General features: G+C 37.4%; 1 protein-coding gene across 1 annotated transcript in view; it reads right to left on the bottom strand.

Moving 5' to 3' along the window:
- The window catches only part of LOC114350260 (tyrosine-protein kinase Abl-like), a gene marked incomplete at its 3' end in the record, with an annotated part of 68,997 nt that overhangs the window by 5,632 nt on the left and 39,470 nt on the right, over nt 1-23,895 (bottom strand). The window contains exon 2 of the mRNA XM_028300979.1: nt 13,090-13,189. Within this exon, the coding sequence (XP_028156780.1) occupies nt 13,090-13,189 (100 nt within the window). The remainder of the gene's footprint in view (nt 1-13,089; nt 13,190-23,895) is intronic.

The following is a 23,895-nucleotide window of genomic DNA, read 5'->3' as shown; positions in this document are numbered from 1 at the left end:
TAATAAATATTATACATAGTCACACCCAGACCCGTCACAGAAATTAAAATTCATCATTTCAATTTCTGCCCGGCCTGGAATCGAACCCGGGACCTCTCAGCATAGTAGTCCGTTCTGAACTACTACACCAAACGGCCGACACTACACCAAACGGCCGACATAAATATTGTCAATCTTAGTTTGTCTCAATGGACTGATGCAACTAACAGTCACGTAATATTTATTAATAGTTTCCAATAGACTTATTATAATACCATCTAAAAAATAAAGATTACTGGTTACTGTTGTTTACCAGATATCTCTACTCAGAGCAGGATTTCACGCTCATATATTATTCATAGATAATAAATATTGGTTAGGCAGATTAAAGATCAAAAGAAGTCATTATTTATTTATTTTCTTACATTTGAAGGGTTCAATCTGGCTTAATAGCCAAATACTCAAACATGTAGCAGTACCCTAATGGGTAACTAATTCCCACAGCTACGGAGCTTGACCATTCGTAAAATCTAACTGGACAGCCACCATTTTGCAAACGTATTGATTTTCCTTCAACTATGCTATACATATTCGATTGAGGACTTTTTTCATCCAGGCTCAATATCTTGAAGGCTATTAAAACAATTTTTATTAGTTATCTTATAAGTTACATCAAAGTAATCACTGAAATTGTTGTATGTTGCTTATGCTAGCATTCCTAGGAACAAAGTGAGCCTGTCGGATTGGTCGTATCCTTGCAAATGAACTAGCAGTGTGTAGTGTTGATTTCATATTACAGACTATAAAATTATCAAGAGCATCGAACATCACACTCGGCGTAGAAGGCGATCTATATTTGTTAGTTATAATACGATTAAATTACGTATAATTAACTTTTAAAAAAAATAAAACCGACTTCAAATGCGTGAACACAAAAAAAAACTAAAAATTAAAAATATTGCGTATAAGAAAGTTCATCCCCAATTTTCCACCCTTGGGGGTGAAACATTTTCTTCAAATTCGNCATTGTCCTTTACCTGGTGATTTTTTTGACAGCAACGCTGCCCTCAACAGATGCGACTGCCAGCGCGATGACGATCATCCACAGGCCGCAATACATCCTGGCAGCGAGGAAGTCGAAACCGTAGGACCTGCAGAAGCCGCTTAGAGCGTCGTCCAGCAGCAGCAGCGGTCCAGTGGCCCCCGTGATCATCATCGGCTGCCCGGAGAGGAGTGCGAACAGAATGCCACCGGCACAAGTGAACACCTGGAGAAAAAACAGATTTATCATAGCAGCCGCCCGCGACTTCGTACGCGTGGATCCCGTTTTACCTCCTTAGGAATGGAGTTTCGTAAAATCGGTCCGTAAAGTCCTTAGCGGATGTCTACACTCTATAAGGAAACTACCTGCCAAAGAAGAACGGTCACGCCCCATACAAAAAAAAACCCAGACCCGACAGAAACGAGACATACCTCAGTTTTTTTGTCATGTCTTAATTAGTTAAATTATATATTTTTTATATTCGAAATCTATGTATAACACCAAAATATTGTTTTTGTTTAGGCGTTATACAAAAACTAATACATAATGCTTATTTGTCACCAAAATTGGTAAATGTATGTACCTAAATGTCTGTTACAGCTGCTATGGAATGTATCTAGGTGACCTGGAGATACAACCGGATTATACAGGGTGGTTATACATATGGAACAATAAGTGATCTCACTCGATTATTTCTAAACTATACAAGATATCGAAAAACTAGTTACTGATTCTGAAAAAAATAAAACCGACTTCAAATGCGTGAACACAAAAAAAAACTAAAAATTAAAAATATTGCGTATAAGAAAGTTCATCCCCAATTTTCCACCCTTGGGGGTGAAACATTTTCTTCAAATTCGCATGAAACCACCCTTTTGATAATACCTATTCAACAAAAAAATAATCGTTCAAATTGATTTATAATCGGCGGAGATATTGCGTATAAAAAAGTTCATCCCCAATTTTCCACCCTTGGGGGTTGTTTTTTCTATTATTAAATTTAAATGGGACCACCCTTGAGGTATTACCTATACACCGAAAAAAGATTTGTTCAAATCGGTTCATAATTGGCGGAGTTATCGCGTAACAAACATAGAAAAAAAAAAAAACATACGGGTCGAATTGAGAACCTCCTCCTTTTTTGAAGTCGGTTGAAAATTAGGTACAAGTTCACAGTTAATGAATAATATTGGTTTAGAAATGCAACACAGAAAAAATATTCTTAAGTTTCGTCAATTAGATTGAACACAAAATACGAGTATAAATGATTATTTAATACATAGCATGTGCATTGTTGCTCCCGATATTTGGTTTCATTATAAAGTATTCTAACATAAAACATTTCATTTAAGAGTATTTTTAACTAAATTTTTACATTCAAACCGTAAATATTGAAAATTTCGTTAACAAAAACATATTTAACTGGGTTCCGGAAAAGAAGCTTTCGCTGAACCGTTCGCAATCCTGGTTAACCTTTAATTATGTCCGGAATTTCGAAGCTCATGTTGATAATAAATAGCGGTTCCGATGAATATTTACTTTTCATCGCAGTAATTTTAATTCGCACGAAACTGAAACACTACGAAATATCCGGAATAAAGCCATTCCGAATGTATGATGGAATTCTCACATATCCTTAATCCCGCTTTTCAGCTTTGATCTGTCTATATTAATGCCAGTATTTCGGAATCCGCAAGCCTGGAGCTGTTATGAAACCATTCTACCAATTCATGTAAGAACTTTTATATACCAACATTGGAGCAATAAAGAATTTGAATTTGATAAATTCGCCATTCAAAACTGGCGTATTATTGAAATGAGAGGGAAATAATTAAGTTATCATTAATTATTTCGAATTAATTCTGATTTATCGTTAATTTTTGATGAAAAGCTCACTAAAACGTTTTCAATTGAACGAATTATTTGCATGTTATTCACGATATTAACAGATAGAGCTACATGTTTGAGTACTCTTAAAGGATAATTAATGGTTTAGTTACTATTTAACATCGATATTTGGTTTTCAATCACGATTTCGTCTCTGAATGTTTGAGTTTCCTGTATATTTCTGACATTCTGGCTGAATTATTGTCTTACATACTTTTAGATGGCTCTATGACCGGCGTACATAACAAAATCAAAACGAAACATCGTTGGCATTCTCTCGTTGTCGCCCAAGGCAACAGTAAATTTTGAAAGAAACAGAGAATGCATCTTATTAAAGCGCATTAAATAATGGCACCGAGCAGTCATTAACACTTTCACGTTCCTAAATTAGGATATTAGACCTTTTATTTATACTAATACTGTGGCTATAAAATTTAGGACGAAAAGTCAAAGTTTTCAATGTGAAATTTATTATGGACACTATGTCATCAAACCTCGGTGTCCATTGAGTAAAGTTTATAAATCTTGTAAATCAAAACCCATGTAGTCCAGTCAATGAATGCCTTAACGACGGTGTAGAGAGAAATCCGTGGAACACAATTTCTGACCTCGGGACTTTATTTAGCCTAGGTAGGTGGTGAACATAGCAAAAGTCCCCGCCCTTAGCCCTTGAGCCGGCGGGGAGAGGGGGGTTTAAAGGTACCAATTTTCGGTTTTTCGCTTAATCCTCGGAAACTATGCGTCCTAGTGACATGACTACTATGAACCAAAAAAAGCTTATTCAATTTGCTACAGGTGAGACCTTCAAGTTTTTCTATATCTTGTATAGTTTTTGCGGCATCTGCTCTAGAAGGTCTGTAAAATTGGAAATTTTATTGTTGTCTTAAATGTTCCTTTCAGGAGAAAATCGACTAAATCAACATTGAGCAAACACTATAGACATGCGGGAGCATGTTAAGCCTAGTTCCATGGAGGGGACTGCACCGTGCGTATATTTAGACGAACCAATTAGAGCCACTTTTGACTCCTCATCATTCAAAAACTACTGTGCATTAACACTTCAAATTTGGCTCATGTATTGAGACTTGCAAGATGTACATCAGCTTCAAATTTCATAAATATACCTCAAACGGTTATTTAGGTGTTGACGTTCAAAAATCGATATTTAGAGCACTACTATCTATCAATCACATGTGAAATGTTAAAATTTACTGGTTTTTTATTTGTTCCTTTGTATTTACATAACTACCTTTCTGGATGCCAAATTTGAACCTTCGAGGTCATCTGGAAGTGGTTAGAATTTGGTCTATAGGTCAGACATGTAGATTTTTGGACGTCAATATCTAAAGAACCGTTTGAGGCAGATTTATGAAATTTGAAACTGATGTATATCTTGTAAGTCTCAACACATGAGCCAAATTTGAAGTGTTAATGCACAGTTAGAGCAGATGCCGCGAAAACTATACAATTTATAGAAAAACTTGTCTATCTCATCTGTAGCAAATTAAATATGCTTTTTTTGGTTCAAAGTAGTCATGTCACTAGGACGCATAGTTTCCGAGGATTAAGCGAAAAACCGAAAAGTGGCACCTTTAAACCCCCCTCTCCCCGCCGGCTCAAGGGCTAAGGGCGGGGACTTTTGCTATGTTCACCTCCTAACTAGTCTAAATAAAGTCCTGAAGTCAGAAATTGTGTTCTACAGTTTTCCATCTATAATGCTTTATTGACTGGACTAATGTCCAAACCATGACGCTATGACCCGCTTTCCACCAAGGCGGAGCAGAGTGGAAAATTGTTTTGAATAAGCAATCAGATTTCATTCAGATTGAACGAAACAGACAGAATATAGGAACCTATACGAACGTACCAATGGCTTTTCAAACAAAGACAGGCTAATCTTAAGTACGGTCTATTTTAAGTGCATTATAGAAAAGGCCTATAGAAATCGTCTCAATATCATTGATGAAATTCGATATACTGCCTAGAGCCGGAGAGCTTTGGGCGAAAAATAGCCAGTATTATCTATAATAGTATTTCTACGCAAGTTTTCCCAGAATAGACAGATATAAACTTGAGGCATATTTGATGACATTGGTGTCGAATGACTTCAACTGGTAATTATTTATAGATATAAGGTTTAGGCATAAGTATTCAGCGACATTAGGGCGTGGATCCCGTTTTACCCTCTTGGGGGTGGAGTTTCGTAAAATCCTTTTTTGGCGGATGCCTACATCATAACATCTACCTGCATGCCAAATTTCAGCCCGATCCGTCCAGTGGTTTGGGCTGTGCGTTGATAAATCACTATGTCAGTCCGTCAGTTATACTTGTTACTAGCGTTCTTTTAAAAGGCGCACCACTTTTACATAATTATTCTTACTAATGTGGGTAGTGTAAAAAAAATTTTATGTGCAACATTTGAAAGATGAGGTGTGTCGCAGTACTGTCCAAGTCTTATAAGTACACTGACGTAAATAACTATAAAGTTTTGGAGCGATTGTTTTGAGATAAATTTATCATGACTGATTTAAGGTAAGTGATAGAAGAAGTGAATTCTGTAACAAGTGTATGTGTTTAGATGACCTCAAATGGTAGTTATTTATCATTGCAGAATCCCCACTGACTCCCACGGCTTGAATAGAGGGCGAGGGGAGCCCGCGCCTGCAGGGAAGCGCAGTTGACACTCCAGCCCATTATGCCACAATGAAAGAAACGGAGCCGCGGCCTTCGCGGTCGTGCGAGCTTAACAAACTTCCAGTTAATTGAGTTCCAGTGGATTCTTCTGGGCCGGCCAACAAAAGATCGGAGTTGAATCGACCCCATTCCGTGTGCTTGGATAAAGACTGGAATGCACTGGATATGTACGCACGTCCTATAGCATTGTATTTGTATACTTCCACATAGCTCTAACTAAGCAAACGGGCCGCATTTCAGCTGCAATTGTTAAGTTGCAGTTCAGATGCAGTTTGAATGCAGTTGGCACGGTTGCACATCGACTGCAAGTTAGCTGCATGCGTGCAGAACCAGTGATGACGAATAAACATACATGTTAAGGACTGCAATAGCACTGCATTTGACCATAAAGGTACTCAGTGTTCGAAGAACTTTGATGTTGTTCGAAGTATTGCACTTAATTTAACCAACTGCACTGGGGCTGCACGTCGACTAGAATGCAGCCAGTGTAAAATCTCTGAAATTGCACGGCAACTGATTAAGGAGTTGAAGTCAATTTAATACACGCCAAGCAATGTGAGAGAGGCTTTTTACCTGTGATTTCTTATCTAGATATCATTGAATCCAAAAAGTAAACTTCTTTTTTCCTTGTTATTTTATTGAACACTAGCTTTCCACCCGCAGCTTCGCCCGGGTGGACTACATATTTTTTTCCAAAATAAAATGTAGCCTATGTTACTCGTGGATAATGTAGCTTTCGAATGGTGAAAGAATTCGGTCCAGTAGTTTTTGAGTTTGAGCCTATTCATTACAACCAAACAAACAAAGTTTTCCTCTTTATAATATTAGTGTAGACAAAATAAGTTTGATGTTAACACCTGCCAATAAACACAAACGGTTATCCATTATCAATACCATCGATGCGTGTATTGAACTACCTAAATTAATTTATCGTTAATTGAAGCTATTATAAACAAAACCACATCGGCGAGTGGCCGTCGGTCGCAATTATAGTAGCGTCGAAGCAGCATAGTCGACGTTTTGTCGATGCATTACCGCTAATGGCGCTTCAATCAGGCCCACTAGCTAGACTAAGAGCTAGTGGACGCCAGTCATAAGTTATTTTATTTATTTATTCAATAGGAAAACCAACAAGAGCCAATCTTACGATTTTGAACTTAATCAAAGTGCTTCCTTAGTGAGAAGCCACACGGTTTGCCGCATCACTGTACACTCGTCTCAATTGAAGTGCGGTGTGCAAGGGAAGTAGCAAGTACTGTTTACACGCAATTAATCACTTAAAATTAAGTTAGTAATTTAGTTACCTACTTATCTACTTAACACGTGTAAATCAGACTATAAAATAACGTTCATTAGCTCTTAGTCTACACTTGCAGTTTGCCGATCACTCGTCGGGCTCGTTTGACAATGAGACGATCCGTAATTCACGCCGCTCGAGTGCGTGTTTACACTCAAACAGGCATTATTATTCGACATTGTCGAATAAAATACAATTTGACAATGTTATGCTCGGAAAACACACGATGTACAGTCAGCAAATTAAGCTGTATTATGTATTTCACATGCAAAGTCAATTCTGTTACAACTGTAGAGGTACCACAGCGTTAAGTTGGAGGTGCTGTATGTGTGTCTGTACAGTAGTAACCTTAACTGTAGTAACCGTAACCGAAACTTTCGGATATTCGAAATAAAAAAATATCCGTAACCGTAACTGAAACCGGTATAATATTATTCCTATATCCGTAACCGTATCCATAACCGAAACTACATATCCATAACATCCCTATTCTGTACATGCCTGCTTATTAGTAATTTTTATTAATAACTAATTGAATTACAAAAACGTAGCAAAAAAGTTACGTCTAATGAGGTAGATTTATTTTTATTGATTGTCAAATTGAACGCATTTATTCTAAAGCGAAAGTAAAATTCTTGTGCTAATCGCACGCATATTGGCTCCGAGCGGGTTTCAGTCCGTTTAAGATTGTCGAGATCTAGCTACTTAGGCCCAGAACAGACGGTGAAACGCAACTGCAACGAAACTGCAACTGCTAGTTACTTTTGATTTTGCATCTAAGTTTCTGCCATAGCGTCCGTTGAGAGACCACACATGACGCGACCAGTTTGAAACTTTCAGTTTCAGTTTCATTCATCAGAATCATCACAAAGTTGCAGTTTCGTTGCAGTTGCGTTTCACCGTCTGTTCTGGGCCTTAATTTCAACTAATATCGTAAATGCATTTGCTTTTATAATCTCAAAAAAGTTCTAGTGGTTAAAAACAAAACATCGTATTTCAGACAGACGACAGCACATTAAACTAAACACTGGCATCTTATGTAGTCCTTATAAATGTATTGTAAAGTAAAGTGTGACGTATGGATTGTACAATCACCGTCAACTAAAAGTGACATCCAAAAATAGATGTTCAACATTGATAATTTAATTTAAAGATTCTAAAGCCTTTTACATAATTTTCAGTCGTATTCATTTCAACATTCCAAACTAATTGAAAAACAATTTGATTATTTAATTAACTGATGAATATGTTTCATTTACCTGGACAAAAGTAGAGATTTTTGAGAGAGGATTATAGGTGGGTTTATCATTGCGTAATATGAACTTATTTACTTGAGCCAATAAGTATTATTATAATCAAGGATTTTCCGAACCCGTGAAATCTTCCATCGTCAATATTTCTTTTATAGGCTTTCGTTAAAATAAAGCATAAATGGTGCTTTATCATAACGTAATATGAAATTATTTACTTGAGCCAATAAGTATTAATCATGGATTTTCCGAGCCCGTGAAATCTTCCATCGTCAACATTTCTTTTATTGGCTTTCGTTAAAATGAAGCACCATTTATAAATAGGCACAACATTTTCCTAGAATCATGTCTGGGCTAGAAAATGTTGTTTACATTTGGGGAATCAACGAGGCGAATAAATAACATGGATGAGACTTAATGAGATATTTTAAGCCGAGCGGAATATTTGCGAAAAATTTACTGGCGATAATTAAGTGTGAACGACTAAAAATACGTGAAATGAGCTATAACAGTGGAAAATAGTTAATCTAAGCTGGCAACTAAATTCCATGTGTGTCAGAAGTAAATACTAAAGGGCGAAAGAAATAGGTACTGAGTGGGCGACAAAAATATTGAGTGACTAATAAACCGGTTTGAGTTAATACTACATAAAATACCATTTTGGGATGTGACTATGTACTGCGGTAATAATATTGATAAATATTGTAATACTATTTGTTGTAATATTTATTTATTTTTCAGCCTTATTATTCTCCTGAAAACAGCCTAACAATTTAGGGGAAGGGGCGACGAAGCGATAACGCTGCTGTGCAGTGCGGGACTCTTAATTTTATCTCACTTAATAACAGCTTTTTGGTATATAATTAGCTAAAAAGATGTACAGACCACAACTAACAACACATAAAGGCCTCATAAGAACTTAAGTTCATTGCTCAACATAATACGTATTTTGAAACATTTCGATTAGAGTACAGGGTGTTAGGTATATGAGCCGACACTAGCCCATGTTAACATGGTCATATAAATGGTATGGTGAAGTCAGAAAATTGATATCTTCATTTTAACTTTTTTAATTTTAATACAAATCGGAACTTGTAAAATTTATTTTGTATGAAAATTAAAAAAAAAAAATCATGATATCAAATTTCTGACTTCACAATACCATTTATATGCCTATGTTAACATGGGCTAGAGTCGGCTCATATACCCATTAACCTAACACCCTGTATAACGCAGCACTTATAAAAGATGTTGAATATCCGCTGAAAACCAGCGTCGAACCACGCGTGTCTCGATTAAATGCTGAGCGGGCGCCTTTTTGGCACAAAACACCGACATATTTGTATATTTTAAGTTTGTTGTTATTTTTGTGTCAAATAAATATTTTTCTAATATAATGTGAGCTGCAAAATTGTTACTCTAATATTTTGTTCTATTCGAAAACCCGTAATTCAAATTATTTTTTCAAGTCGCCTTTTTCAATATTTCTATTCGCCCTCAGTCCTTCGCCCATTTAGTATTCCAGTGCGAGTTTAAATAGTATAAATACTACCCTTTACTTATTTAACTGTGCGCCTGTGTGTAAAATCTGCTAAAATTTGGACTTGTTATTTAAGTTTATACGTAAGACGCAATACCCTAATTGACTTCAATCTTGTGTTATGATGATAGGGTCCCAGCTCAGTAAAGCACTCACAGATATAAGCTGTCATGGCGCTCTTGTATATTATTAACATATATTAAGAAATGACATTGATAAGGAAAATTACCTCGCATTTTGAATTTTTTACCATGTTTCAGCAGCTTCAAAGGGTGTGTTACAATGTACGAGACAATGACTTTCTGGCACATCTCCCAAAACATGAGGACGCAGGTCAAGGAAGAAAACTATAGCAATGGATACTAAGTAAAGAACATTGTCAAAACCTAAAATATAAATGTAATTGGCCCATAAGAATAACCGATAATCAGTAAGGAAAATAAATTGTGCTGTAGGAATCGCTACTTTATAAACGCTTATTACCTACATCTCTTCAACTTAATATCTGTTACATAATGACCAGACCTTTAAAAGCGTGTGCTTCATGTTTAGAACATTTTTTATTTGAAAGCTACTGAAAACGTAAATACATATTTAACGAACCCCTCTATGCAAATAGTTATTTTGAGTGCAAACTAAAACTAGAGGGTTCAACGTTGTATTTTCTCCCTAATGATGTATTTCATAATGCACGTGCTCGGAAACAATTAAAGTACTCTTATGTTGTAGGTGTTTAACGAACGAGTTGGTTTTAAAACATAATATTTTAAAGTATGTACACATTTTTAAATTCAATAATAAATGTAACCTGTTAAGACTATCAAAGTCTTATTACCTACATGTTATGTATTTAAGGTGGAGGTGTTATGTATGTACTTTATAATTAATAATATTGCGATACGAGGGTATGCCTAAATGCTTTTGACAAGCCTGTATTTGTAAGGAGAAGCCAGTCACCAAATATACGCCGTTGAGTTAACCTGAGTTTCATTCCGATATACAACATTAGCAAGGATACTTGATTTCGATAACTAAGATGTGTTGCGTATACTTCAGTAACTATTTCTCAGATCGTTGTGGCAATAATGAGCTCGCACAACGTTATGGAAAGGGAATGTTGTATTACAATACAATTGAAAGGGTACTTCTCTATGTTACCCCTTTCCTTGTTCAGCTTTTCATGCCTTCCTTTGAAAATCTACCGATCGTGTGCTATGCGCCAAGCACATTTCAAGTTATAAAATGAAGGCTAGTTAAAAAAAGCTTTAAATCATACATGTTACACTCTCATTTGATACACCAACCACATGGTGCACTTTTTCAATGTGAATTGGTATGTAAAATACTAAATACACGTGATAAACTATTGTAAAAGTCCCTATGATCTTGAAAAAGCTGTTGTGGTGATGTGCCCACAAATGCCGCAAGCGGGCAATAATTTAGGAAGTCGGGAATATTGAGAAATAATTTAAATAAATTTTAGATAAAAGCTCCTGGAAGAGTTAAAAGGTTAAAATATTTGTATGGAATACAGCATGTCTTTAAAAGTAGGTCAAAACAACTTTAATTACCAAATTAGATCAGGTAACTTTGCAAAAGAACTACACGATTATTTATCTGAAATATATGAAAAACTCAATTACGTCTGTCTTTCATTATGAAATCAACAAAATCAAATATTATTAATCAAATCAACTTACCGAAAACAGGAAGATAGAGATTGTTTTGGGCGTCTTCTGCCACCACTGCTGGTGTTGCCCATTTTGGAAAAAAGGAGACTGAAACTATTTTTGAACTAAGTGAAAGTACTAAGAAAATTTTCTAAGTGCCTGAAGTTCATTAAGAAAGCGCGTGAACGCAAAGCTATCGCAGAAGGCGAGAGCACTACTGAAGGCGGCGCGTCGCTACTGCACGCACGGTTGGAGTGACGGATCCTTCGTCCCAGCCAGCCAAGGATCACCCCGTAGTGAGGTGAAAATAAATAAATCGATACACAATCGCGTTCGTCAAAATAGTGTATCGAATAAATCACAGCATTAATATTTTGCACAACATTCTAATCCGAAAAGTATCGAGTCCACCCGAGTCGATAGGATTCGGTCACTCTAGCGTTTTGTTTCGACGGCCGCCAGCGTAAGCGCTCGTATTACCCGTTCGACGAAATAGGATTTATACAGCCTTATAGCGGCGGCCGAGAGCTGTCCAATCGCCGAAAACATGTATCAAACCTAGACTAGTGATGTTATATTCGATGTTATACTCTGCCTCTAAGGCTTTAAGTCAAACCATTTTCTGAGAAATACTTTCTTTTCTAACTTGTTATTTTCGCCTTGTCGCTTGTCAAATTGTTTGCCCGTCACTGTCGTATTTCAGAGTGCTTCTTCAGTTAATGCTTTTTTACTTTTCCATCATCAGATACAGTATAAATAAACTACAATTATTGAAGAATTTCTTGATAAGGTTTATTCTATAATTTAAGTATGAATTGAATAGCATCATTCGACATCGGATATGCTGAAACATTTCCCGTACGTACTGCATGAAGTCCAGCTGATTATTTCCGCGGAATTTTGTTTGTCCGAATTAAGCGTATTTTTTGAGAACGCCGATAATGGAATTCGATGGAATATAAAGCAAAAGCGCCGATCCTTTATTGAAATAGTTACCTGTTGTAGCACGTTTTTGATGGAATTTCAGATATTGTTTACCGATTGGCTCGGATTTTGTTTGATTTTAATATCGTTTTCAGAATACAGATGGTTTTAGTTTTGAAGTGCATGTGGGACCTATTGGTATGGATTAATAAGTTTGCCTACGGCGACATTAGTATTTTCTTTATACATTAATTGGGTTTCGGCTTCCACGAGAAGGTAAAAGGAAATAATCACATTTCGTAACTTACAGGAAGTGCGCTGATTGCGTACCTCCCGGACAACATTTCTTTTTTCGCTTCATGACAACGAAAATAATGCTAAAATGTAACCAGCGGGCGAAGCCGCGGGTAAAAGCTAGTATATATTATAGTTGTTGCAATTCTCGATTTCTCGAAGGCGAGTGAGCTTTACATGTATGGTGGCTCGCTAGTAAGTACTGTTAGTTTTTGAAAAGTTTTGATTTACATTACACTATCGTTATGTGCATGTCAAGTAAAGCTCACTCGCCTTCGTGAGTTGTAAGAACTATAGCTGATTGTCAATTGAAATAGTGTTAGTAATGAATTGGTGTTGATCACATGCATCATCTCATTTCACTTACAATTTTGTTCTTTACACTTTAGATAGTGGCAATTTAGGTGTATATTTTGTTTAGCTATAGACTTACGGTCTACACAGGTTACAGTGGTGGTAACTGAGTGATTGGTGGTAGAATATAAGACAGATGGTGGAGCAGTAAAGCTAACCTTGTAGCAGTGTCGAGGGACTGTGGAGTTCCCGGCGCCGCCGCCTCGCCGTCCGGGAGGTCCGGGATGTGAGGGAGCGGCCGGCTCTGCAGCAGCGCCTCTGTTGACAAACAAATAACACATTAGTAACAGAAATCCCAACTAATATTATAATCCCAACTAATATTATAAATGCGAAAGTAACTCTGTCTGTCTGTCTGTCTGTTACGCTTTCCCGCTTAAACCTCGCAACCGATTTTGATGAAATTTGGCATAGAGATAGTTTGAGTCCCGGGAAAGAACATAGGATAGTTTTTATCCCGGTTTTTGAAACAGGGACGCACGCGATAAAGTTTTTCTGTGACAGACAAAATTCCACGCGGGCGAAGCCGCGGGCGGAAAGCTAGTAACAAATAAATAATCTATTTGCAATAGCTGATCAATTTCATTTAAGGTTTATCTTTCCCCCGGGACAATTTGACCTTCACTGGTTGGGTTTTTATTGGCGGTCAAGCTGATCCTGGCTACACAGGAGTTGCAGATATGGGAATGAGAGGTGGGAATAGTATCGTTATTAGTAATAGCATCTTTTTCGATTCTTACAACGTTTACAGTTTCAATAAAATGAACAGAGTTTTATGAACTTTTGTTCGAGCAAATAAATATGAATTTCTTGTTGCATTTCTTAAGCTTCACATTTCAAACGAAGGAATCGTGAGGATTTAAAGTTTTAAAGTGTTTAAAAGGTTTCAACTTGGTTCTATGCAAAGGCGCAGTTTCAAGGTGAGTTGTGAGATTTACCTTCGTGTAGTAAGTTGATAGTTACTTGTAGATACGAAATCTAAGGTTTGGATGTAGATACTAAAGATTAATTTTGTGAGGTTCGCATCACGAACGAATACATATGTAAGTAGCCGCTAGGGGCGCTGTACAATATGTCATACATTTTTAATGTCATTTTTTTACGCAGTCACTAGCGAGAATACCTATCGTAAACTCATAGTAAGTTTGTACAGAAGAAAATAATATTTCTAACAAATGGATGCTTTGTTGTCCACTGAAGGTGTGTATCACCGTACAGCCAATAGGGGCGGAGCAGTAAAGATGTGCTATGTGTTGAGCTATAAAAGGTGCTATTTTCAACCGACTTCAAAAAAAGGAGGAGGTTCTCAATTCGACCCGTATGTTTTTTTTCTATGTTTGTTACGCGATAACTCTGCCAATTATGAACCGATTTGAACAAATCTTTTTTCGGCGTATAGGTAATACCTCAAGGGTGGTCCCATTTAAATTTAATAATAAAAAAAACAACCCCCAAGGGTGGAAAATTGGGGATGAACTTTTTTATACGCAATATCTCCGCCGATTATAAACCAATTTGAACGATTATTTTTTTGTTGAATAGGTATTATCAAAAGGGTGGTTTCATGCGAATTTGAAGAAAATATTTCACCCCCAAGGGTGGAAAATTGGGGATGAACTTTTTTATACGCAATATCTCCGCTGATTATGAAATTTGAAGTCGGTTTTATTTATTTTTTAAAGTTAATTAAGTAATAAAAAATTAAATTCTGATGTGCTGACGAGTGTACATTTCAAGTGAAATTGTCTGCAACCGGCGACCTGTGATCGAGTGTTGGGACGCTGACATCCCAATTTCAGAACAAACGAATTGTCCACTTGGAAGCGAGTTGCGTCTGCGTCCACCTCGATGGCGACTGCTCATTATACGCCGCTCTTCGCTGTGAAGTGGCCGAGTGTCAGGACTTTGATGGAGCGCCGGACGCGAGTCAGTAGCCGAGCTCTATAGTGTTAGTATAACTTTATGTTTGGATTGTCGTTTATGGTGTTTCTTTACGAGATCGAATCAGAAATGAGGAGATCCGTAAACGAACTAAAGTCGCTGACAATTGATATAGTTCGACGGATTAGCAAGCTGAAGTGGCAATGGGCAGGGCACATAGTACGCAGAACTGACGGCCGATGGGGCAGCAAGGTAAGTAAAGGTAGCAGCAGGAAGGCGCTGGACGCAGGCCGCTACCAACCGGGCAACATGGAAAGCATTGTGGGAGGCCTATGTTCAGCAGTGGACGTCCTATGGCTGCGACGATGATGATGATCGTTTATGAAGCTATATCCGTGACATCTTGTGCAGATGCAATCGATGCTATTTTGCAAAAAAAAATACAATCAATTTATTAAACTAAGATATCATATTTAGAGGTAGTCAATTCTCGTTAATAATCTTTTAAACAGGGTTCGAGGATATATATCAAGGGATATATATCAAGATATATATCGGATATATATCCGATATATATCAAGCCGGTTTTGATGATATATATCAACTTTTAAAATTTGTTACTGTATTTGTACTTTTTGACATAAGATTTTTATTTTTTTAGTTGATTTTGCCGTATTTCAAAGATATTTTATGTTTTTGCTTTATTTGTCTGATTTTAAGTTTTAAAAACATGTTTATGTAACACATATGCAATAGAATTCATGAATAATACAATAAAATAATACTATGTCTTTCATACAAAATTAATATATATCAAAATTGATATATATCGGATATATATCATAAATATCCGATATTTTGATATATATAATAAATATCGGATATTTTCGAACCCTGCTTTTAAAAGTACCTAATTAGTTATCGTAATGTAATCTTTACTTTAGTTTCAATCAATTTAGAGTCCATTTAGGATTATTTAACTCATCAAACAGAAATCTATCTCACATATTTTCTAGATCATCAAACAAAACGAAGTGTACCATTTTGGAATCAAATATTTAATCTAGACAGCTCCATTGCAAGCACTATCGCGCCTTCAATATCTACATTCTGAGAGAGTTCGCATTTCGCCGACTGCATATTGCTATTTGCTTTTGTATTAAATTTAAAATCACAGCCAAATGTTTTCCTACCTTCGCCTTTGATGCTCATACGTCTCTCAACATTGGAGTTCCTTCGACGTGATATTTATGAATGTTTTAAAATAGCGCATATTTACTGTTTACCCGTTACCACATTCGATCGCAAACAAATACGACGCTTTGAAAGGACTCTACTAATTTATTAGTTTCATTAGTTTCGTTCGTTTCAGCCAAATGACGTCCACTGCTGGACAAAGGCCTCCCCCAAGGTTTTCCACAATGAACGGTCCTGCGCTGCCCGCATCCAGGCTCTTCCCGCGACCTTTACCAGATCGTCGGTCCACCTAGTAGGAGGCCTGCCCACGCAGCCACGCTACGTTTTCCAGCCCGTGGTCGCCACTCGAGAACTTTCCTGCCCCAACGGCCATCGTCTCTACGAGCTATGTGCCCCGCCCACTGCCACTTGATTTTAGCAATTTATTTATTTATTTATTTATTTATAGGTACAACAACAGAATACAATCTCAAACATTTTTATAGAATAACATTAGTTTTTTTGCATTCAAATTGAATTCCTATAAATGTTGCACACAATTATTAATTCTGCGAGCTATGTCGGTTACTTTGGTTCTCCTACGGATCTCCTCATTTCTGATTCGATCACGCAGGGAAACTCCGAGCATAGCCCGCTCCATCGCCCTTTGGGTGACCTTGAGCCTTCTTATGAGGCCCATAGTAAGCGACCACATAGTAGTTTCTTTTGATATTAAGCAATTTTATTAAGAGTATTTCTGTTTATTGGCGCGGTGTATAGAATAACTTACCCGTATTTAAAAACTAGCTTTTGCCCGCGGCTTCACCCGCGTGAAATTTCGTATGTCACAGATCGTCATAAATTATAGCTTATATGTTATTCTGGGTTATAAACAATAATACTGTAAAGTCTCATCAAAATCCGTTAAGTATTTTTTGCGTGAAAGAGTAACAAACATCCAGACATCCAAACTTTCGTAATTAATAATATTAGTAGGATATTGCAGGTGCTGTTCAGGTGTATTCACAAACGATGCTTGCTTAACTGAAGCAGCAAATCGAACGTACAGCGTTGAATAGAGCTCTGTGATTGGTTCGTGTGTGACCCTGTGCGTCCACGCGCACTGTGAGACCTCATAGTAATGTTTGTGAATACGGGCGTTATAGTTAGTTGATTGTATGCCATTAGATGAGATAAAAGTAAGTACACTTACACATGTAATTTAATTTTGTTGTGTTTGCTTAGTTTGAGACTAGAAGCGCAGTGTAAATGTCTAAAAAAAATATACAAAGAATATCGTAGTCTCTTTGCTCGACTGACTGAAGCTGTTGCTCTATATCCATTTATTGTGAACTAACATCAAAACAAAATGTATAAAACTATCAACTAACTATAAGTATCTTTCACCATCTATTGAATGTTTTTAATAATGCAAATTATTACAAAATCTAATTAGTTACCTGCATGTAACCGACCGAAGTAAATGAATAATTTAAACCTCACTGCCTTCTGGCTTTCGGTGTAAATAATAATTGTACATTTAATACTAGACATAATCCATTAATCTGTTATCCATAGTTATTAGACATTTTGCATATTTTAATGCTAAATATAACGAGAAAACGTTTTTTTAATAAAAGAAATCGATTGCATAGAGAGAGAAAAGAACACACGACCTTTCTCTTGTTTGGTTGTAAATGTGTTTAGGATTCAAAGTCGAAACTTTCTTTGGTTTGAAAATTTTTTAGACTTACAAAAAAATTAATTGCAACTGTCGGGCATCACTCTAAATGCACTCTAAAAATGTTTCGTGTGTCGGAACTTAAACACATCACTGACACTACTAATCTGAATCTACAACCAAAATAACTAATTAAAAAGTTAAATAAAATCGAATCTATACTCAAATGTAATCGATACTAAAATTATAAAGAGGTAAAGTTTGTGTGTTTGTATATTTGTTAAATTGTAAAGGGTAATCTCGGGAACTACTGAATAGATTTTAAAAATTCTTTCACCAATAGAAAGCCACATTATTGCTGAGTGTCATAGGTTATAAAATATAAAAAACGGAAAAATTCCACGCGGGCGAAGCCGCGGGCGGAAAGCTAGTTTTAAAATATACAGGTTCCGAGTATTTTTTATCATAGCTAAGCGAGCAGTGCCGCGGGCATATGCTATGCGTTATCGAGAAAGCTACAGTAATAAATGGGAAGCGGCCGCCGACAGGACCTATTAAAAAGTCGCCGGTAAAACTAGCTCTTTCCTACACTGCATCGTGAACATTATGAATTAATTATGTTAATTTTATTTAATTAGTATCAAAGTTTCGAGCGGATGGACGAAAGCAGTGCCGGTATGGCCTGGCGGGCAGACTGCCAACCAGTTTGATGGACCGATGACGTATTCACGAGGTCCTTCGCTCGATATCTGGTCGTATCGATTGACATTTTCTAAATAAGCTATTTGTTGTTACATAAGTATAGCAAATATGTTTTCCGGCACTTTGTAACACAAGGATGTGTCTTTAAAACTACCGAGGATATCGTCTGGCATCTCAATTTATTTCCATTGTGTCCGCTCACGATGGTGTTCAAGTATTAATATCTTATAGGTCTTCAAAGGTGGCGAGTTCCATAAACGTCTGCCCTTGAAGGAAGAACTAAAAGACAAGATTAGGACGCAGAAAGTGTCCGGTTACTTACTAATTGTTTGTTTAGTCTAAACAAATTGTTGATTTGTGTAAATCAAAAGCTAGCTTCAGAATCTATACAAAATCAATTTAATTTGATACCAAATTAAGCCGTACTTATTTTTGCGCGTTTAATAGATATATATCGCTTTTCCTTAGGTAACGGTGTTCCAGTTACCAGTTCCCGGATAAAAGTAGGTACCCATTAACCTAACCTAGATGTCTGTGTCACTTGAAAGATCAATTTGTTAGGTTAATGTTAATAAAAAAGAACTGTAACCCGATTGTAATTGGCAAATATTGAAATAGGTTAGTATCTAGTGCATAGCTTACATTGTTATTTAGTCAAGAATATGTATCTCTTATTGGAAAATAAATATTTATTATTATTATTTATTATGGAAAAATTCACTCCGTTCGACTGCTTCGGCTTGGATAAATGTAAATTTACTTTCAAAAAAAGTTACCCGGTCGTAATAACGAATGGATTGACACCTTATTCATTAGAATCGGTTGGATAGTTGCGGCGCTACTGAGGAACGACTGTAAATACCTTCATACACACGAGATTGGTGAAATCATAACTCTAATGTTTAGCTTTTTTGTAGCCGAGAAGACTACAGACTTTTTAATTGACATTTATTGTCTGTGGTTCATAATCTTTTCTTAATTAATCCTTTGTTTGTCACTTGTCATCCGCTTTGCAATGGAGGGAAGTCGAACCTTTTATAATTTCGAACTCCTCCTATGTTCTTCTGATTAATTTCGTTGCGGGTCCAATGACAGTTTAACTTTCCCCCGGGACAAACTTGACCTTCATTGGTTGGGTTTTTATGGCGGTCAATCTGTAGATCCTGGCTATACAGGAGTTGCAATGGTGGGAACGAGAGGTGGGAATAGTCCCGTAGTCCCGTCAGACTTTTTATTGGACGATAATCTAATCCGGCGTGTTGATCAGTATGAACATGTCTGCGGAGACTCTAAACAAGGGTATATCGCATTAAAACCCCCGAAGTTTCAGTCGGCGATAGTTAGGACGGCTTCCAATTTGTTCAAATTTTTCCAACCCATAGATCACATAAACTAAAGGGAGATGAGCAATACTTATGCCCAAAAACAGAACACATTTCTCGTGAAAGCAATGATGACAGCAGCGACGTCATAATGTAAACAGCTTACATTGCTTGCGTAGTACTAAAGATTATTCAAACGTTGACTACTGATACCGCAGAGGATAATGAGCACATATTTTGCTTTCTGTGTGTGAATTTCTAATGCGACACTGAGTTTCGAACTCAGCGCATTAGTTGGCATATCTCTATATCTCTATGTGCCCATACATGATCAAACTGATCAACAGCCGACAAAGTCTGTTGTTTGCGGGGTGCCTTAGTTATTAGTTCAATCAATAAAGCAACTACACCGAGTCCAAACAAATTCGCACGACGCGCAACCTGCTCAAGTGGCCCACAAAGATCGTATTGTATGGTAATTCGCGCGCACGTGATGTATGGGCACGGTGTCGTGTCGTCGGAAACTGGCCCACAGCTCAAGAAAATAAGCCACTACATTTGTATAAACTCAAGGGGATGATGGGCGATGCTGGCATTTTATTGATTTAAAAATAAGTGTCTGACTTAATTTAAAGATCAATTTTATAATAGAACAACTATTCGTAATTAACTCGATACTTGCTTGCTAGCTAAGATAATATAAGTTTTGAAATGAAGAGGCTAAAAGTTGAGTATTTATGTTAGCAGATTTTAGAAATACAAGATGTTAAGTTGAAAGGGGGTGCGATTAGTATCATAGCCCATGAGTGAGTACTATCAACTATCTTCCAAATCTTCCAATTGGTAGCCTACAATCTGGGGTGAGCCCTAGCCTATTCTTGGATGGGCATGCTAGGGAGGAAAGTAAAAGCATGCTAGCCTCACGTTGTAGTGAAACTTACGCCCGTATGCTCACAAACGATGCTTGCTTAAGTGAAGCAGAAATCGAACGCACAGCGTTGAATAGAGCTCTGTGATTGGTTTGTGTCACCCTGTGCATCCACGCGCACTGTGAGACCGCATAGTAATGTTTGTGAATACGTTAGGAAGTGTCGGCAGTGGCGGCGTAGCATGGGTTGGCACCCGGGGCGATATACCACCGTCATAAGTCCATAAATTTAAGTTTTAAGTTGAGTATACATATAGCGGGGGGGCTGAGGCACCCCAGAATGGTTGGTGGGCCCATCAGTATTTTTGGATTCGAAGATGAAAGATGTTAGTACGAACGAGCTATATGATACCAATCGCACCCGGCTACCAAGTGTCGGTGTGTTGGCTGTTCTGTGCGAGCATCGGCGGCCACATATGGGCGCGTGGCGTGAGTCAGCGCCACGGGGGACGACAGGCTATATCGGGACGCCAGATATTTGGACACCGATTGTGTAATACAAGGAAAATTTACAGTGGCCGGTGTCCCATAGGAACACGAGGAACATTTTTATATTAATTTTTATTATTTATTGGCTTTCTGTAATAATCAATAATGATGAAATATGATTTAGGATAGAAGATACGATAAGCTAGAGACTAGCGTATCGTATCCTAGACGACGAATTAGAAATGCTTGCCCAGAATATTAGGCCCCTACCTAATTAAAATAATGTAGGTTTTAACAAAGGAATCAAGGGTAAGATAAGATGGACCCCCATCTTCCATCCCGGTGGGTACATTTTGCTGGTTTTAATCGTATCTATTTATTTATTTTTATGACACTGGAAATAGAGATCAATTTTCATAATGAGCTCAGGTTATGTAAAAAGTGAAATAAAGCCGACTTTTAGTTGGCCGATAGTTGGGCCCGATTCTAATTTGTATGTAGAATCGGCCGATACCGAATCGGTGTAATTTGCACACTTTCATACATCTCCATACTGATTAACAGCCCGACCCAATTATGGGCCAACTAAAAGTCGGTGGTCTGCGCCTAGGCTAAAAGGTGAAGTTAATAGGGTGAACAGCAAAGATTAAAGCGAGCATTTTGTATCAACACGTCACAACTCAGTGTTGCAGCAAGCCGCTAAGTAGATTACGGGCGGGAGAGCTCTACAAACACCACATTCGTATTTCCATTGCTAACAGTCATAGTAGGAATATTTTGAATTTGTATTGTTTATTTTAAGTTTATTACTCTAGTTGTGCTTGGTGCTTGCTTATTTAGTGTCCTAGTTCTGTGTTGAATATCACACTAATCACACTTACATTATAAAACCAAATGTTTGTTACTTCTTCACGTCTCAACGACTGGAGCGATTTTCGTCTGACACCCTGGATTAACACATAGGCTACGTTTTACCGTGGATAACACTGCATGTTCGTTGAAGTCCAGGAATGGTTTTTATGGCGAGAAAAATTCGAGTTATTTCCGAGAAAACCTTAAAAACGGGCCTTTTTTCATGCGGGCGAAGCCGCTGGCAAAAAGCTAATGGTATAATAAATTGTGATTTTGCACATTTACTTGCAAAATAATTGACAGGGCCACATTGTTACTAATTTACTAGTAGGGCCATTCTTATTCTTACGNCATTTTCGCCATTTTCTCTGCTACCCGGCCTTAACTAGACACAATCCAATATAAATAAGAGGTCTCAATTCTTGGTCGGCTGGACACAGGCTGAAAAGGATTTTCACGCGTGCCTGTGCCGGTAAGGTAAAACGAGAACAAGATACATATTATACGACTCTTCTACTACATTTTTGAAGCAAAACAGCTCCTAATATAACTACAAGATTGGTAGATTGATTGACGTAGTCTTGATACTTTATAATAATTCCTAAGAAAATATCGCGCCATAAAAACCTTTGATATACATCGAAGAGACGTAATTTCAACTTTATAAGCAGCGACAAATAAAATTTAAATCTCAAAAGCGTCCACATGACGTGCGTTGCGCGAATAATGAATAACTAACGAGTTTGATCTTGAAACTGAAGTGTAAACACGTGCACTCCAGGTAACACGTTGCTGGATCAGTGAGCAATTAGCATATTAATATTATAAGGCGGTTATAACGCCGCGGAGCGCGTGATTTCATATAAAAAATCCCGCGCGCAGATGCGTTGTCAGTGTGTTGTGCCACGCGTGTTTTCTATACAAACTGAGGTACTTGCATACAATGATTAAATCTGTCGTCCCGCGTACCGCGGCGTAGCGCGGCGCAGTGTGATAACCGCCTTAGTGAACAGGTAGGATGGTACAGCGGGCAGGTGAGGGTTGGGTGGTGATATGAACACGGCAGGCAATGACAGGCCGTGCTGCAAAGGGCACCTTTAGATAGCCGATATGCGAGCCAAACAATAACAATCGATCCCATTGTCCCGGCTCGATTGGCCGTCACATCGGCTGCACGGCGACGCGCGAACGTGAATCAGCCTGCTTTTGATTCCGTGTTCCACAAATGTTCCGTCCGAAGGTACGTACAGTCAGCGTCGAATAGTTTGTGAACCCAATAAGTTCGCAACAGCCTTTGTTACAATAGGGATGTTTCCTGGGTAAAAAAGCAAGAGTTTTAATTAGTCCGTAAGTTAGCTTATCAAAAACTACTCGACACGTATTTTTCACTTTTTAAAACTAATGAAAATGTAAAGAGATAAAGCGTGCCAAAGTTCTAAAGAAAAGGCCCGTGACGTCAGTGAGTGCGTAAAAGTGCAGCACTTTGTGACGTTGCGCGGAACTTCAACGCACTATGACTTTTTAATTATTTGTTTGATTGACAATTAAAAATATACGTGTCCAATATTTTTTTATATTAAAATTGACGGACTAAAAAATTTTTTTTAGGAAACTAGCCTATTGGAATAAGGTTGTGTTGTCAACTTTTTGCCCACTTTGGGTGTCACGAACTATTTGACGCTGACTGTACATGCTTTTGCACCGAAAATCTACACGTACACGGTAGCTTAACTTGATTGATTTTAAAATGAATATACGTCGTAATTTGATAGCTGATTTTTCAGAATTTAACTGACACGTGTTTTTGTCTTAAAACTACCTTTCCTTACTTACAATCATCAGTTTGATATTAATTAGGCTATATTTATTTGTACTCATGTGCAAACTGGACTTGGACATGAACTGAATTACGTTTTACACATTTTACGCTAGCTTACTTAAGTGATTTAAAATCTTACTTATTCCCACCCATGATAATAAAGAATCCAAATAA

This window comes from Ostrinia furnacalis, unplaced genomic scaffold (assembly GCF_004193835.3).
Source record: "Ostrinia furnacalis isolate ACB-3 unplaced genomic scaffold, ASM419383v2 OfSCF0859, whole genome shotgun sequence".
Taxonomy (NCBI): Eukaryota; Metazoa; Arthropoda; class Insecta; order Lepidoptera; family Crambidae; genus Ostrinia; species Ostrinia furnacalis.
The sequence above is the reverse complement of the archived record's forward strand: the minus strand, read 5'-3'. Positions and strand labels throughout refer to the sequence as shown.